This window comes from Struthio camelus, chromosome 4 (genome assembly GCF_040807025.1).
Source record: "Struthio camelus isolate bStrCam1 chromosome 4, bStrCam1.hap1, whole genome shotgun sequence".
Lineage (NCBI taxonomy): Eukaryota > Metazoa > Chordata > Aves > Struthioniformes > Struthionidae > Struthio > Struthio camelus.
In genome coordinates, this window is record NC_090945.1 from 84,458,911 (window position 1) to 84,476,168 (window position 17,258).

General features: G+C 43.6%; 1 protein-coding gene across 12 annotated transcripts in view; it reads right to left on the reverse strand.

The window, feature by feature from the left end:
* The window catches only part of SLC4A11 (solute carrier family 4 member 11), a 103,093-nt gene that overhangs the window by 48,614 nt on the left and 37,221 nt on the right, over positions 1-17,258 (reverse strand). For 8 of the 12 annotated variants that reach the window (XM_068943814.1, XM_068943804.1, XM_068943805.1 and 5 more), the window contains 4 exons: positions 12,722-12,768; positions 7,320-7,551; positions 6,583-6,645; positions 5,948-6,029 (listed from right to left, as the gene is read on the reverse strand). In XM_068943814.1, the coding sequence (XP_068799915.1) occupies positions 5,948-6,029; positions 6,583-6,645; positions 7,320-7,551; positions 12,722-12,768 (424 nt within the window). The remainder of the gene's footprint in view (positions 1-5,947; positions 6,030-6,582; positions 6,646-7,319; positions 7,552-12,721; positions 12,769-17,258) is intronic. The other 4 variants (XM_068943810.1, XM_068943803.1, XM_068943813.1 and 1 more) reach the window with 1 other exon arrangement.

A 17,258-nucleotide genomic window follows, 5' to 3' on the forward strand; every position in this document is an offset into this window, starting at 1 on the left:
TACCATCGTTATCCTTTTATATCTGGAACAGTCTTTTATCCACAGAGCTGCAGTAAGAGACTTCAAAATTATCATGAGACTGTGGATTAAAGAGACCTTTCTATGGTTTCTTCCAGCTCTTCTAGAAAGAGCTTTACTGGCACTGATACGCACATCTAAATTCCAATATTACTTACACCAATAAAATTGGGTGTTGACCACTGAAGATGGCAACTTAGGAATGCAATATAAGTCAATATATCTGTCTAAATCAGGCCAAGTTGGTAAGGAAGGGTCAGAATAAAACCAGATTTAAGCAGGTGCATAGATGCCTCAGAGCTGCTCTCAGTGGCATGGCCACATGGAGAAGAAAAGCACAGCCTGGGGAAGGAACTGAGCTTTATCTGTGCAGAGCTTGGCCTCACTCTGCTAAATCCCTTTGGTTCAAGCAAAAAATGGTCTCAGTATTTTCAGTGCCACACCAGGTCATGTCTGCACAGGTGTAATTCTGCATCTCTCAAACTTTTCTACAGATTTAAGCTGTCAGCTCATTAAAATTCACCTACTCCCTGGTCTAACACTACTGTTCCCACTGTTTTAACTCCAGAAGTCAGATACAAACACATTATGAACCAGAATTCAGGCCCCTACTAGACTTGTGCAAATATCTGTAGAAGACACAAGACTATCTGGTTCACACGGAGAAGCTCCAAGCTGTTGGAGATTTCAGTTAAAAGTTGGCCTATCTCCGGCCTAAAAATGAGATGCTTTTTCCAAATGGAGCAACTGTCTTAAAGTGAGGATTTAAGTGTTCCTTGAAAAATAGCTAAATACCTAAAGCCAAAATGAAACTCTGGACAAGTAAGACATTTTCAGCTGACCTTACAAATCATGCCTTGTTTTGCCAAAGCCTGCAAGTTCCCTTTCGGGTTGAGCTAAATTTGGTCCTCTTCTAGTTTGGCCAGCAAGTTGAAAAAAAAATATTTTCACTGAGTATTAGTCATATAGGGAAACACTGGGCTCTGATTTAATGAAATAACAAGTTGTATTTTCAGCAACTTTATCTCGATCCTCCAATAATTAAATTCATAAAAAGGCCATTTCAATTTTAGCACGCATTTCTGCTTCGCTGTCCTTTTCTCTTCACAGGCTGCATATCTAGTAGCGTTCAGCATGGCATTCAGAGGGTGAGAACTGGCAACGCTCCACTGAAATCACTGATACACCATGTCACACACGCCGAAGATCTGACCTACGCCCAAGATGTTATCACACTAATAACACATTTCTCAAACAAGTCATAAAAAGGGTCAAATTATGGAGACCCAAGAGAAACAGAAACCCTCTTTAAACAGAGCAAGAAAGGAAGTTAATTCAGAAACAAGTTATCCCCTGCAGTAAGAAAAAATGCCCAGCAGAGGTAATCAGCTAGCCAGCCTTTTCCTGTGCCAGTGCAGAACAATGACACTTCTTGTTCTTGCACACTGCAAATAAATCTTCCTCCGTGAACCAGCTCCAGGCACAGGCTTTCAGAAACCAGAAATTCACTTTCGACAAGCAGGACAGTTTACCAGGGCACCAACAGCTTGGCACATATTGTTTTCAGCAAGACACAGCAAAATTCCCCCTAGCTGGGTATAGTTTGAGACTGCTAAATGCACTTTGCTGCACTCCAGAAAGACTCATCCTCTCTAGCAGTTAATGTCTCTAAGGGAATTGGGGAGAAAGCATTTCCGACAGGCCAATACACAGGGGAAAACCTCCTCCTGCCTCCACACACACACACACAGCAGGCCCTGAACGAAGGCAGTCGTCATGCCAGCTGCTCTCCTCTGGGGGACTCAAATTCCCAGTTAAGGAAGTGAATTTGAGGATTCCCTTCCGTAACAGGGCAGCTGTAAGGGCTTTGGCTGTGCAGCATTACCTGGGACAGTCTGACAAGGGTGCTATGGACACCTCTATTCTTAATTCTTTGAACCCAAAGAACGCTTGAGAAGTTACATTTGTAAACTTTTGGGGGAGAGGCTCTTGTTTATAAGACTCCTAATTCTGTAATCATTTCTTCTAAAGGATAATATTTGTTTTTGTAACAGTTGAATTGTTCGATTCCCTACAGCATCCCCTTTTGTCATTTGAAAGAAGTGGCACTTTTTGAGGAATACACAGTAACTGAAATACTCTATTTGAAATCTACTCAACACCTAAAATAGCAGTAATATGGCTTTTTCTAGAGCTAGCTTGGAACACACGTACCTCAAGGTCTAGGCAATTTCTTAATCATGCTAGAAAGGCTTTGCTTTTACTTTTTGTTTAGAAATGCATTAATAACACGTTCCACACAATGATCAATTCTACATTAAAACTGAAGTTACTACTCTTAAACGTTAACTCAGACAGCAATTTTGCTTAGCATCTATTATAACCCCACACTTCCTGTTTTTGAAAGGCTACCTGGGTTTTTTGCATTATGCTCCTCCACAGGAACCATTGCAATGACACACAATATTAGAATAAGCAATTTTATAGCAGCACAGACCACATGAACCACTGAGCCACCCTCTTAACTTGCAGAGAGGCTTCTTCCCTTCCTTTGCCTGTTATGGCAGCTTTAGCAAATTAGCTGAACGCACTGAAAATAAGTCCATCGCCAATCCGTGTGCTTTATCAAGGCAACCAAAGAAAATGGCTCTTCAGCTACTCTGTACAGTTTATGAAGCAGCCTTTTTTTTTTTTTTTTTTTAAAAAGACTCAACCTATTTTTTTAAATATATATAAAGAGAAGAATATAGCTCTAAGGTAGTGCTGCCCTAGGAATTCCATTCAACTCAGCCAGCATTTATTAAATGATCCACAAAGCTGCTATTGCTCCTAGGAGGACATCAAGGAGAGATGTGCACTAGCAGTCAGTTGTCAGACACTTTAACATTCTCAGCATTAGGAGCTCTTTTTCCTACCCAAGGTGAGGGGGTGGGGGGAACAAAACAAAACACATACAGGCATTTGCACCTCTACTTAATAGATAGTGAAAGTAGTAATTGGGTTTGATTGGACTGTGCTTGAGAAGACAGCCACCTCTCTGTATATGCTCCACTGGATAAGGGGTGCTATCCTTGGGCTACCCTAGCCAAAAAGCTGTGCAAGACCAAAAAGCAATAGCCCTTACAGACAGGCTCCTTCCCTGTCCTTCCTTATCCAGATACATGAAGCACCCAGTCTACCTTCTTTAGGCTCTGGGTCATGGTGGACCTGGCTGGTTCCTAGGGAATTTAAAGCACTCTGCTGGTAGTACTTGTACCTGCTGCAGTCACTGCGTGCCCGAGGGGTAGCAACGTGCCTTCCCAAGTTCCTTCCACAAAATAAGTTAAACCCGAATCAGCCCCAAAGTCTATCTTGGGTCAGAAGCCAGTCATTTCCTGGTCTTCAGACCTTGAGATCTTCATTTCCCCAATGACTTACTGTCATGCAGAGAGAGCCCAGATCCGCATGGGAAATCTGACCTTACTAGTGGTTCAGTAGATTCGAAATTGTCAGGAAGGAGCCCATTCCAGCAGGAGCTGAATTGCTGTTTCACCCTAGGTTCTCCCCCTCTACACCCCCAAAACCACTCTTCCCACTGAAGATGAGCATGATAAGAGTCCTCTCCCCAGCATGGAGGAGAGATGGGGCCAAATTCGCATTACCATTAAGGCGGCACTTCTGCAGGCAAGCATCTGCAAAACTTCAAAAAAAAAAAAACAAACTTACATAAATTTTTCTTTGTAGATTGAAGCTAACTTAGGCTTTAACATTCCCCCTCAAAATCAACACAGAAGCAGCACTACCAAAACCATGTCTCTGAGCTGTTCATCCTCATTAATATAATTCTACCATGATACTCAAGCTTATCTCACTCGTTATGAATAAGCTATAGTTAAGGCACACACAAAACACCGCAGTGCTAATGTACTCTTTGCTAAACTTTAAGTGCAAGGATAAAGAACAGTACAGAGAAAAATTAAGGGTTCTCCCCACTTACAGGAAAACAATCCTTCACCAATAAACCTTTCTTTTACTTCAGAGCTCTGGAAGCTGTGTTTTGCAATCTGACTTCAGGAAAAATGTAAGTTCTAAAAATATGGTTCTCAATCTGTTGCGCAATAGCTACAGCAGAAATACAGTACAATAATTAGATAATTATATTTAATAACTCATCACTGCTTTCCCACCACACTTTTCTCTCTTCAGAGTAAGAAAAGGAAGAAACGAGGAACACTCTGCACAAGATACCATCAGGCTGTAAGCTTTTTTTCAAATCATGTCTTGTTATGGAAGCTACTATTACTCACATGGGTGTATTCACAGCTTTGGCTCGCTTTCTACAGAAAGGCTGAACTTAGGCTACTAAGCTTTGCTCATGCAATCGCAGCATTTGTATCATGACCTCTAGAAGAGCATTGTTATAAAGTCAACATGTCTCCAAACCCTTCAGAGCCATATAACATACTGGGGTGGAGGATGCCAAGAGACAGCCAGTCATTCCCCTTCTCCCTTCTTCCGGTAGAGTTTTCAGACACTCAACTTCAGGAATTCTAAATTCAAAAATTAAGATCTTAACATTCATCTCCAGATTGCTAGACAAAAGTCCAGTTCAATTTATGCAAGATTAGGCTAGGAACCAAACTTTTCCAGTGAGAAGCTCGCACCCTCTGCCCTACCCTTATTGCCCCTAACCTGCCTATAGCATCCAAAGGGAGAACGCTGCGTCAAAACACCGACCGACTGGCAGAGAAAAATCATTTTGCTATACGAACTCATTTTCTCATTTGTGTAAGGCATTTTGTATATCCCAGGTGTCAAAGCACAGCTGAAAGTAGCGTATACACAACGGACATTATGTGGTTTGCTTAGCTCATAGAACAGAGCCCTGATGTGCAATAGTTAACCTTTTAAATAGAGATTGCATCTTTCTCTTTCATCAGAGATCAGAAACAGAAATAGGAAAAAAAAAAAATCAATCTGCAAGGCAGAATAATCACCCATTTGTTCCAGCAATAAGCAGAGGATAGGAAAAGCAGTGCTAGGAGAAGGAAAGCTATTGTGACAGTTGTCCTAGCAAACTGGCTGTGAAGACTACATTATGCTCATGCACTCTCAGAGCCCTGAAGCTCTTATCCAACACATGTTCATTCCCAGAAAAATTACTAGGCTCTTTCTTGACAACTTGACTTAGAGACTACATGTAGTCACACGTAGTCTATGCACATGTGTACAAACTACCTTTCTTTGGTTGGCCCAGTGACTTGGGTCCTAGCCTTCACCTGTGAAGGGATAATTTGGCTCACCCAGCCAAACTGCCTCTGCACAGTCATCTCAAAATGTAGCAAACTGGTTTTGGTGAAGCAAAAGCTGGGGGGAAGCCACCATGCCTTATAAATCCCAGGTGACAGAGTCCTTTGTCTTAAGGGTCTGCTCCAACATTTAATAATATTGGCAATTAACCAGAAACGTCATTGGTGTCTGAATTTGTGACTTCATTTTCCAGTTGCAGAGTACAGTTTAAGCCCTTTTCAAAGGGCCCCAAAAAGCTTTTGATACAAGGTGTCTGTCCTTGGCAGAGCAAAGATACTCCACAAATTCCCTTGTCCTTTTCAGAAGTACCTCATTAACATTTCTCAGCACTTAGCATTTTCAGGCTCTGAGTTTTTTTCAGCATTCTTAGCTTGTTAACACCAGATTTAGGTAGTACTCCAGCAGCTTACTGCCCTGCACAGACTGTGGCCATCTCTGCCTATGCTGCTGCTTCCCCATCTGCAAAAAGGAGCAGCCTGATCCGGAGACAGAGCTCCCACAGACCAGGACAGATGGCCAGACAGGGTATTACCACCTTGACTTGCAACAGCATATTCAGGAGCACCATTCTTCCACACAGCAAGAAAAGTTTAAAGTCTTGAGCAGTCTGTGGATTCTGCTAATTAACCCAGGTACTTACATGATACAGAGCCAGGACTGCTGATACTGCACCCCTGTGACTGTTGCTGTGACCCCTTGAATTGTATCTGATAGAAGATGAACTAGGAGAAGGGAAGGGGAGGAAAAAAGAAACATTACAGGTTTGTACACACTTGGCCTGCAACAGCACATTTCCTTTCCAATGGAAGCTAAGTGCTAACACCAAGCATTCCTATTTATCCACATACTGAATTGATGCAAGGGTGGGGAGTGACAGCAGGGAAAGATGGAAACATTTGACCTGATGCTTCTGAATTCTGTCTTTAAATCTTGCACAGCTTGAAAAGGCAGCTATTTTCTCCTCCTAACCTCATCTTACTACTATGTTAGATTATTAGGTTAGCATTATTCAACACACACACAGACAGGAATTGAAGAGATTTCATCTTCCGATTCCCCTGCCCTCTCTCCCCTCTTTGTAATTACTGTTCTCATAGGTCATTTTATGGAACTGCTCAACTTTTCTCTTTACTGGCAGAAAGCCTGAATTAATGAGATTATAAATGCAAAGCTCTAAGACAGGTAGCAAGAAGTAACCAAAGCATGAACATGCTTACTACATGCTCAGGACTTGACATATCTGTTAAACAAATTCACTCAGGCTGTGACAGTTACATTTGAGGTGCGATGTACATGTTTGTTTATTCATTCCTGTTGGCTCTGAAACGTCATGGGTGCCTACAGAGAAACAACGCTTAGTTAAGCTTCTTTACAACTTGGGCTAGAGGGCAGTGTTTTTGTCTATGCTATGACATTCGCTTGTAGCTTAAGACGACACTTAGGCCAATAGCGTTGGCTAAAGCTGCGCCAGTACTGAATTTCTGGGGGAAAAACAAAGCACGTCTCACTACTTCCAGTTGGCTGGAAGTGATGCGAAGGCTCGGCCCTCCCCAACCAATTACTCTGTACCAGGCAGGTGGTCAAAGCAGCCAACTTCCCCAGCCTGTGTGAATTCAGATGGAGAATCACAAGGCAAGGGAGCAGTTTCTGAAGGGACACCAGCAAGCGCCTCTTTGCTCAAGAGCATCAGCCACTTGTCTGGCAAGGACAAGCACGTCAGCCTAGTGGGTACAGGCAGACAAAACACTCCAGTGCTGGAGACTTCTCCCTCTGGAGAATACCCATTAGTCTCATCTTAGTGAGACAGAGATCAGGTTCCACTAAAGTATAAAAATCCCAGAGACACAAGACACTGCAGTGCAAGTGACACAGATAAATAAACCCCCAGGGTGACAAGCAACGTGCACGTTTGGGGACTGTGCGGTAGCAAGTGTTCAACACACCACCAACGGAAAGGCTGACAAATAACTTAACAGTAACACGCAGGCAAACATGAATCAAGAGTTAGTTACCATTTCCTTCCCGGGGGGTCCCTGAATCCGTGAATAAAGTGCTCATGATTTTTTCAAAGTTGCAGCTTGGCTCCATGTTATCAGGATCTTCAGCAAAATGTTTCAGCATCTCTCGGAGAACATCATCCAAGGAGGTTGCAGTTTCATCAAGGATGATGCTGGCTCTGGCCAAGAACCCATCCAGGTCTCGGTGGGCTCTGACTTCCTCCTCAAAGTTCTTTAATTTCAGGTACTGTGTTAAGAAGAGGTCAGAGCATTAGACAGCCCTACGCATAAGCTCACTGCACAGAACTAGGATCTGGGTAGTTCACAAGAAACAGTTTTGTTCTGGTTTCTACCACCAAACCAAAGATTCTGGACTCGCTTTCCCAGTCCAGATTACATTTTTAAAAAGAGATAGTTTTATGCATTATTACTACTGTATCGAAGGCCTACATTTTCAAGGCTTATGCTAATTTAGTCAGCATAGGTGAATGCCTAGATACCATTTAAATCCCAATGTAGAAAGCAGAACTAACAAAATTAGTTTCATCCCCTAAGATGAAGCACAAAAGTTAGTCTAAAATCTTAAATGCTTAAGGTAGCGTTTAAAAGCCTCTTTTGGTTTACATAATTCAAGATGCTTACAACAACATGGGAAAAGTTATTTTGAAGAAATATACTTTGAGTTCAGCAGCATGAAGAATTACTAACATGCATCTCTGCAACCAAAACCAGCTCTTCTCAAACCAGGAGCTATCTCTCCCCGTCCTCCCACTTAGGGAGTCTGGAGAAGGAGATAGGGAACCCTATCTATCTCACCCCCTTTTCACACTCCCTATATCCCCCTCCCACCCCTAGTTCCACTTCCAAGGAAGTGGCCTTTTGCACATAGCATTTAGCTTTGAACCAGTGCGTGACAGGAGATGGCAGAAGACAGACGACAAAGGCAGAAGCTGTCAACTCTGCTGGTTCCCTCCATTGTCCCAATCACAGGCTTGTAGACCTCTAGAGATGGGAAAAAACAGCCACACTGTATTACAGTCTCATTTCCTTTCTGCATTTGAGCTGTGAAGTTTAGTTGAATTATCACACTCCATTCACAGTTCTTGGAAATCCACACATGCAGTTAGCATTCACAGTAGCTGTCAAAAGTGACCAACAATCTTGTCCTCCTTCAACAGGAGGAGACTGAAGAAGGAAATAGGATTTGGACTTCATTATACAGATCTTCCATCCCACCGGAAACCAGTAAGGCTTGATGATGCTGAAGACCAGATTTGAAAGATGCAGTTACAGTCCTGGGCAACCTGCTTGAGCAGGCAGGTTGAATCAGATGACCTCCAGAGGTCCCTTTCAACCTCAACTATTCTGCGATCTAAGCCCCCTGCTCCCCTTAAGCTCAGTAAGGATCAAGCTCTGAATTCCTTTTACAAAGGACTAGCAGGTTGGCACATCCCCCCCACATTACTGAACAGTCCCAGAACCTGAGCCAAAAGATTCCCTCCGCTCACACATACCCCCTCTACCTTTTCCATTTATAGCCTAGACACAGTGAAGAATGCTAGCATCTCACTAATTACTGTAATTATCAAGGCAACTATCAAGTTGTCAGTACACATCTAGTGCAATTAACACTGTTTTACTTTGCATCAATCATTTCTTACACAGCATCATGGAGACAGACGAATCTCAAGGATTTCTGCTTCCACCCCCAAGCTTTTGTTGCCATCTGTTCTTAGGAGAGGAGACAGTGAAATAGTTGCATTATAATCCCAGCTAAATGAGGCCACATAACTACAAGTGGCCGAGTGAGTCTCACGCTATCACTGCACAAGAGCAGGTTAAACACACTTAAGACCATCTTGCAGCAGCAGCTACAACACAGGGGTATGTGGGGTCACCACATGACCAGCAACCATCTCTGAGGAGAAAACTTGCTCCAGGAAAAACAGCTTGTCTCACGTGCAGAGTCCAACCAGCAGTGTAGGTTCAAACAGCAGAGACCAAATGACCTAGAGAGGATTTAACAAGGTGGGTGCCACAGATGGTAGCCAAGGAGATACTGGGAGAATTAAGAGCATCAAGAGTGCCAGCCTGCCCTCTATGGGTACCCCTGTGCTCGGGAGGTATCAAAAAACCAAAGCAGTGGCTTTCTACCACCAACTTTCTCAACGCACAAGAGAAGCCCCCAAAACCAGAACCACAGAGGGGAAAAGTTGGCCTGAAGGATGACAGAAATGAATCAGAGACCTTTAAGTATGGCACTATCACCCGCCTGCGTTATCTCAATCAACATTGATTCTACCCAGAGCACCATGCGAGTCTGCATCATTGTCCTGCTATGGAAAGGCACTCCCATCACCTTGCGCCCCAGCAAAAGCTTGCTGAGGAAGTACGCTCAGTTCAGCGGTGACGGCACCAATCTCGTTCCCTGTGCGGGGTGGAGTTTGTGGAACAGGACAGCACTGTCAGCAGCTTACTGCTACTTATGAGGATTTGGCTCCAGCTTTGCCACCGATTCCTGGCATTGCTTTGGGTAAGACATTTTCTAGACTTCAGTCCTGTTTTCTTTCCCCAAGCCTGGATAGGAAATAGAGACAATGCCTGTCCTTACTGGCATGCCCACAGCGTCAGGGGAAAATACACACGTTAAACATTCCAAGGCAACTCGCTAGCACGGGAGGATATAAGTACCTTTTTCTCTAGCTGAGATATTAAGAAAATTAGTTGGAAGTGCTGGTACAGCAACACCTGGGAGATAGCTCAAACAGAACCTGCTCTACAGATCAGGATACCCACTGCTTTAGAGAGAAATTAATGACTGCTCCTTCACAAACTTTTAGCTAGAGAGTCAGATCACACTAGGATATGTGCTGCCGCAACCTACTTAGCAAAAAACCCAAGACAGCTACTCAACAGTAGTTTTAAAAGAGCCAAGTATCCACAAATACAAGGCTGCACACTTGTATTATGGCAGGAAGAACAAAGGCTATCGAGCTTACAGAAATGAGAATGCGCTGGAACAGCCTCCCTCACTTCAGGCAGGCAGGTCTACTGGCCAACAACTATAAACCAAAGTTGCACACTTGATCCTTAAAAAAAACCCAAAGCTCTCAACACTCAAGAAGGTCCAAAAGGTGAGTTATCTGGTGGGCTGCTGCTCTGGATCACATCCCTTTCCAGACACTGCAAGCATGTTACAAGAAAGGTGCTAAAGTGGGTCGTCCCCAGCACCACCTCATCTTTGCTGCTGTCACGGACACTCGGTGGGTTTCTGAGGAAACTGCCCTGAGATGGGGATGAAGCACTTCAAACCCTGACAGCAGCTCCTCTGGCTTTCCTGTTCTTGTGCCCATCAAGCACAATGGTAGAAACTCACCCAAGACAATGGATTGCCTTGCCAGTGCTCCCAGAGAGGCATAAGAAACATGTGCCTCCAGAGATGGGAACACTCTGGTAGGGAAACACCTCCGGACAATGCTTCCAACTCTACCACTTTTCTTCTAGTGATTCCCCCTTCCCAGTCACCTGGGGTCATCTCTCCAACAACCCATACCCATGTCCTAGCTAAGTGGGGCAGTCCCACACCTCCCCCTATGAGGCTGTTCCCACTAATCTCTCCATCCTGCTGATCCTCTGTCCCTGTGTCTTACACACAGCTGCCTCTATAGAGGGGAGACAACAGCAGCTCATCACCTCTGAATGCGTTATCCACAGATATTCTGGACTGGAGACGCAAACAGTAGAAACTCCCCTCCAAAGAGGATTTTGTGCACAAAATCCTCTTAAGTCCTCAGTGCAGGACTAGCTCTATACAGTCAGTGTGGGACCAGTTTAATTGAAAACCCATGTGTCTCTGTAGATGCCTCTAGTCCCAATTTCCTTCACATTTGAAGCACACAATTTCCACCTGTCCTCCCTGGGGGACAAAATTGGCAGTAGTATCTTTTCTCAAGTCCAGCTAAAGCAGGATAGCTCTCTGGTGTTTGTTGTTCAACAGCACACTAAAATGCTTAAGCATAAACCATATGCCAAAAAAGCATGAATCCTACAGAACTGAAAAGAAATTAGAAAAAGGCCACTTGTGTTAGCACCTCCCATCTATTTCCTATCAGATTTAGATCCTGCATTTGTGTTTAGAATTTGCATTCGAAGTCACCAAGTTCTTACGTTACTTTACATCTAGTGCATAAAGCTCAAAGCAGCTTATGCACTAGTATTAGCCAAGACAAATTATTTACAGAGAGACTTCAGTTCCTGAGCACGGTTGTTAGAGACACAGAATAGCAAATTTGAGCTTTTATGACTTAACAGCAAACATCTCATGTTTGGATTAAAAACAACCACCACCAACCCTCTTTATGGGGAGACGTGTGTGGGGCGCAGGGCGGGGGGGGGGGGGGGGGGGGTAGGATTTACTTCTCCCAGAAGTATTTTTGCATTTGCCTCCCAGTACTAACTCGGCTAGCTGAAATACCTTTTCAGGCTTTGAGCCTAAATGTTAGCTTAGAGACCTAAAAGCAAAGCAGAGCCAAAGAACCCTCAGGGATTCCCTTAAAAAACCCCATGGCTTTGGTGCAGAGCATTATGAACCCAGCTTACAACCTTAAATGAATCCCTGCAATAGTTGATTTACCAGGATGAATGATGCTAAATTTTCATGCAGGTGGCTGGCCCCTCCAGCCAGCACACTAGGCAAGAGGCAGGACAGCTTAAAAAGCACTACAACCCATGCCTCAAACCCCCTGCAAAAAAAAAAAAAAAAAAAAAAAAAAGACTGCAACTGGTATTAAGTATCAATCCATATCCACTGCTGCATGCTTTTGGCATATTTTTATAGCTGGAGGCTTGCAGTAATACCGCCAATATAAGGCCTTCGCATTTCCGCCTTATCGTGTTATCAATGTAGGGTCTCAAGAGCAAGCATGAACTAAACGCCGTTTCACAATCGTCCTTTCAGAGTGCCTGTTTCCAGGCAGTTCATTCTTGCTGAACCTTGTGAAGGCAGATCTGATTAGCTAGGATAAACAGGAAACCAAATCACAGCAATGTCTATTGGGTGTTTTTGTTTTAGGCTTGAGACAAGCTAAAGCAGCCTAAATCTCTATGGTGTATGCTTGGATCCCTTCACAGGCAGCTGCAGAAGAGTGATGAATTAACGTGTCAAGGAATTGTCTGGGACAAAAAAACCAGTGTAACAATCAGAATTACAAAGCGATTGTTTCGAAAATGAACAACACATGGCTTTTAAGATTTAAATGAAGACAGAAGAATTTAGGGAAAGAGGCATTACTGCCTTCTGTTTAGATCAGAAAAAGCAAAACAAAGAAAAAGCACTACTCCCCCCCAAGTGCTTCAAGACTCCTTTCTCTGCTTCCAAATTACAAAAAAGAGTTAATTACAATTAAATTCCTACTTACCTTTCTTGATGTGTGTAGTAACACGCAGCCAGCACTTTCATTTTCAACTGGAAAGAAAAATTGAGGAAATGTTACTATCACAGGTACCTGACAGGCAGCAGGAATCAAGCAGAAGGCTCAGAACAAGGTGGAAGATTGTTCTCTTGGCAGCAGACATTCTCTAGAGAAAAGCAGAAATTCAATTTTTACAACATTTCCAGTTTTGGAAATGCAAAACAAGCACAGAAGCGGCCTTTTGTGCTATCCGATCAGCTGTATGGGCTGGTTTTTTTTTTTTTTTGGTCCTGCAGCTTTTGTTTTGTTTTTAAAGATTTCACATGTATTTTTACTCTTCGTTCCCCTCTTGAATAGAAGATCCTAATAGGACTCCTAATCCTTTAGGTAATCGTTTAATCCCATGCATCGCTGTTTGATAGATTGAGGCTAAAATTGCATGAGTCATCCTCGTGTGGAGCCCATTCTTGTACTCGTTTAAAAGTCAACAACAACAGTCAGGCACTTCCAAGGGAGCAGGCTGCGAGAGATCACACACAGCAACTGGAAGAGCAGCACGTTAATGTCCTGTCAACTCACCACACTGCCTCCATAAATCTAACCGTAAAATAACAGAGCTCTTGAGAAAGAAAACTGCTGTTTAGAGCCTATTAAGCATCATTTAATATGCAGCTAAGTTGCAAGGACACGGGTACCCAGGAAGTTCCCGTTTCAAACTTCCAAGCATCCAAGTTAATGTTTTCCTCAGGGTATCTGTGAAGCCTCTTAATGGAAGTTAGAAACAGCCTTCAAGAAAGCCCAGCAGCTTTCGCCACAACTCACTCTATACTGCCTTCATCAAAACAGCCTCTGTGCAGGATCACTAGTACCACAGATGGACGCCTGCCCCTAAAGGTACAGTCTGTGCATCCTTCTTCCTGAAAGTCCTCATCTTTGCCCCCTCCAAAAGCACAAGCATTCAGCTGCCACCAAAATTATACAGGAAGCGGGTGAACAGTTTTCATTCAAATGAGTGTAGTGACAGCATGGAAAAAAACACCAAACACTAGAAACGTTTCCACAGGCCAAGCTGTGGAAAAGTACAGAGATTTAACACAGTCACAGATATTCAGAGGAAGCTTTCCCTTCCATATCAGGATTTCCAAAACCTAAGCTGTAAGGACTGATGCAATCCCATTTCACAGGCTAGCCCCACAGGCAGGCACCTATCGCCTAGCTCCACTACCCTCCCCAAAAAATAAGCTACCTGCAGATACAATTCAGTCAGATACAGTACGTCATTGCTTTTTTGCAGCTCTGGTGTTGTCAACTGCACATGAAAAGCTGTGAAATTTAGGGGTTTTTTTTGTTTTGTTTTGTTTTTTTAAACCTAAAGCATCACTGATCAACCAGGAATTCAGGTCATGTTCACATTTGGGTTAAAAAGGCTGGGATTCGACATAGAGTTGACTTTGCAGTCATCCCCCATAAAACAACTTAAGACGGTTCAGAGGCAGGGTTATGTCACCCAGCTTCTGCCAAAGTTCGCTTGGATGCTGTACATGTGATTAAAAGAATCACTTACTAGGCGAGTCCGCCTGGTGCAACAGTCCTAGTTATTATTGCTTTTGACACATCCTCTGGAAAACACAAGCTGTTTTATCTTGAAAACGCTATTTATTATTAAAAAGCGAGCACCCAGCTAAACCAGAAACATCAAGCGTTTTCCTCGGGCTCTTACATTTGTAGTTCTCCAATGCTCACTTACTCAATTTGCAGCCTAATTACATATGCAGAAGTATGCTGGAAGATTTAAAAGCCATAAATATTCATTCAGGAGAAAACATGTTTTGGTTCTTCAGCTTTTGCACGAAATACTTCTGGAGACAAAAAAACACCCACAAGCCTGAACAATAGAGAGCATGTGTTAAAAACCGATATCTGCAACCTGTCCTTCACTCCACTCTTACGGATACACGCAAAGGCAATAGAAACTCATACTGTTGTTTTATCATGCAGCATCTCATCAGTTTGAAGTGCATACCAGTCTCCTCCATTGACAGCACTCAGGTACTCATCTTGGATGAGCTCTCAGTTCTGCTTTATCAGCACAAGCAAAAACATGTAATTACATCTGTTGGACCAAGGTCTTTCAAAGTTCTCAAAAAAAGCCATTCCAGGCAGGGAGGTGACATTTTAGGAGGCCCCATTCATCATTTCATCCAAGCAACATGCCATCTCAGTCTCAGTTCAAGGGAAGGAAACAGCTGGATAACGCCAACCCAGCTGGGCTATCATCTCAAAGGCCACCTGACGGCTTATAGCATGATTAACGGACAGCAGCAAACAGAAAATGGGAAAACAGACTTCCAAGTGCCTTTTTACCTGGCTTATAAGTTACCTGTTTGCCTACCACCAGAGAATCCCACTAGCAGGTTGCCAATGGCATGTCCCTTGAGTCCATTAGGACCAAGCAACACCTCCCTCCCCCTTTTATTCGCAACCCTCTCCTTCCTGGCATATCTCTACTGCTTCCCTCCAGGTTTGGAGGAGCTGGAAAGAAGTGACAGTGCTCAGTCTCGCACCTCATGGGGTAGCCCCTAACAGGGCAAAGGGGATACAGAAAAATATGAATTTACCCTCAGCTGACAACAGGCAAGTATCTACAGAGGAACCAGTAGTTATTTATTGCTACCAGGCCGAATAATCCTGACTTTCAGGTATGAAACCTGGTTAATAAAACTATACTGGAACAGAAAGAGGTCAAGAACATGTCATATTTTCATTGCTATTTTTGTGGTCCTCCTTGCTGGACAAAACACACTGCAAAAGTCTATTTTGGGCAAGGCTGCTAGTTCTGAGCCTTTTATTGTCTCATCCTCACACAGAGTTAAAGGAGAGCTGCTGGGGGCAGCTGACCTTATCTGTTAGGCTATGCTCCAGGTTCTATCCAGAGGAAAACTAAAAAGTCAGCAACACATCTCAGATGCTCCCTGGAGCCCACATCAAGGTAACATGTGTATCCCAGTTTTCTAGGACACACGCACGCGAGTATGCGGCATTACTGAATATGCTGCAAGCGGCTCACTGGGAGTTAAATTCAATTTTAGCAACAGTGATAAATTGCCAACATTAGATTTGCTCTTACAGTCTCATGTCAGCACACTCAGAGCCCTGGCGGTGCACCATGGCATGCCTCCATTTTTTTCTTTCCCACCATTTGCAGCAGAGCAGGACCAGTCAGCTTCTAGACATTAGCAAAGAGATTTAATACTTGGAAGCGAGAAATGCGCTGGGAAATTTATCTGCTGTACCCTAAAGCAGTTTCATCCCAACTGGCCTTTACATAACATTGCTGAGCACAGCAACCCATAAAAATGAAGTCCTCTACTTGCTTTTTCTTTCTCTTTAGATAAGGAAATTCACAGCATTTCCTATGTAAAGGCAGCCCTGAAAACAAACTCACGAAAGTCATAAGCCAAAGTTTAAAGCTTCTCACTTTCTGCCTTAAAAATCTTGCTTCACTTGCATTTCCTTTTACCCGCCTTCCCTGCACAGGTCCCCAGTAATGCTCTTAACACCTGGGATAAACAAAAGTCTTTGGAGTGAGACAGCTCTGCAGTGGCTCAGAGGATGTATGCAGTATCTTAAGACTATTTTCTTTGGGATGCAGGGGTAGAAACTAGAGAGCAGAGACTCTGCAGCTCTCTGTACAGGTGTCAGTGAAAGTTACTTTAGATCTATATATAATCTCCAGCACATCAAGGTAGTAAATAGGGTAATAAATCATCATACTAGCACTTTCATGCTTTTCTCAGAAAAATATCAAGAATCAAGCTCAAGTGAAAGCATTTGAAAGTTTTTATAAAAAAAAAGGCTGCTTTATCTGGACACTGGTGATTTCTCCAGGGCCCTGAGCAAATCTAACCCTCAATTGCTTATGTTGGATCACACTAAGTGGCAAAATTGTTCTGCTTTTACAGTCTCGTAAAAGAAAAAAAGTCATACACATTGACAAACAGCACAAGCTTGTTAGCAGCAGCAATAACGCTAGCTCTTCGCTGGCAACGAGGGATTGCACGAGCAGGAGCTCAAGTGCATCCTTCGCTTTAGTGGCCTGGCACCGCTGCTCCGGGCCTGGACTCCTCCCCATCAGACTTGGGGTTACTTAGGCTAGAATTAGAGGCAGCTGAAAGTTAACAGCTAGCTGCAAATTTTTGAAGCAGGTTGGAAAGGGGCAGGCAGGGTGGGAAGGAAAGCCTCACCTGAAAAATACTCAGCACAGACGTTGCAACAGTTCGGCCAGTGGAGAATTATCGGCTCACACCACTGTTGGGCCATTGCTGAGGGATTGGAAAGAGACAGACCAACCAGGGCTCTTGCACATAACCAGGGACAAGATAAGAGAGCATCGAGCACTGTGTCACTCAACGCACCCCCCCACCCCACGCCTCAAACACGCACACACCGTGACAGCAAGTTTTCAACTTTAAAATAAAAGCAGCACTAGGTTTTACCACTAGCTTTTGGGAGGATAAGGTGTGTGTGTGGGGGGGGGGGGGGG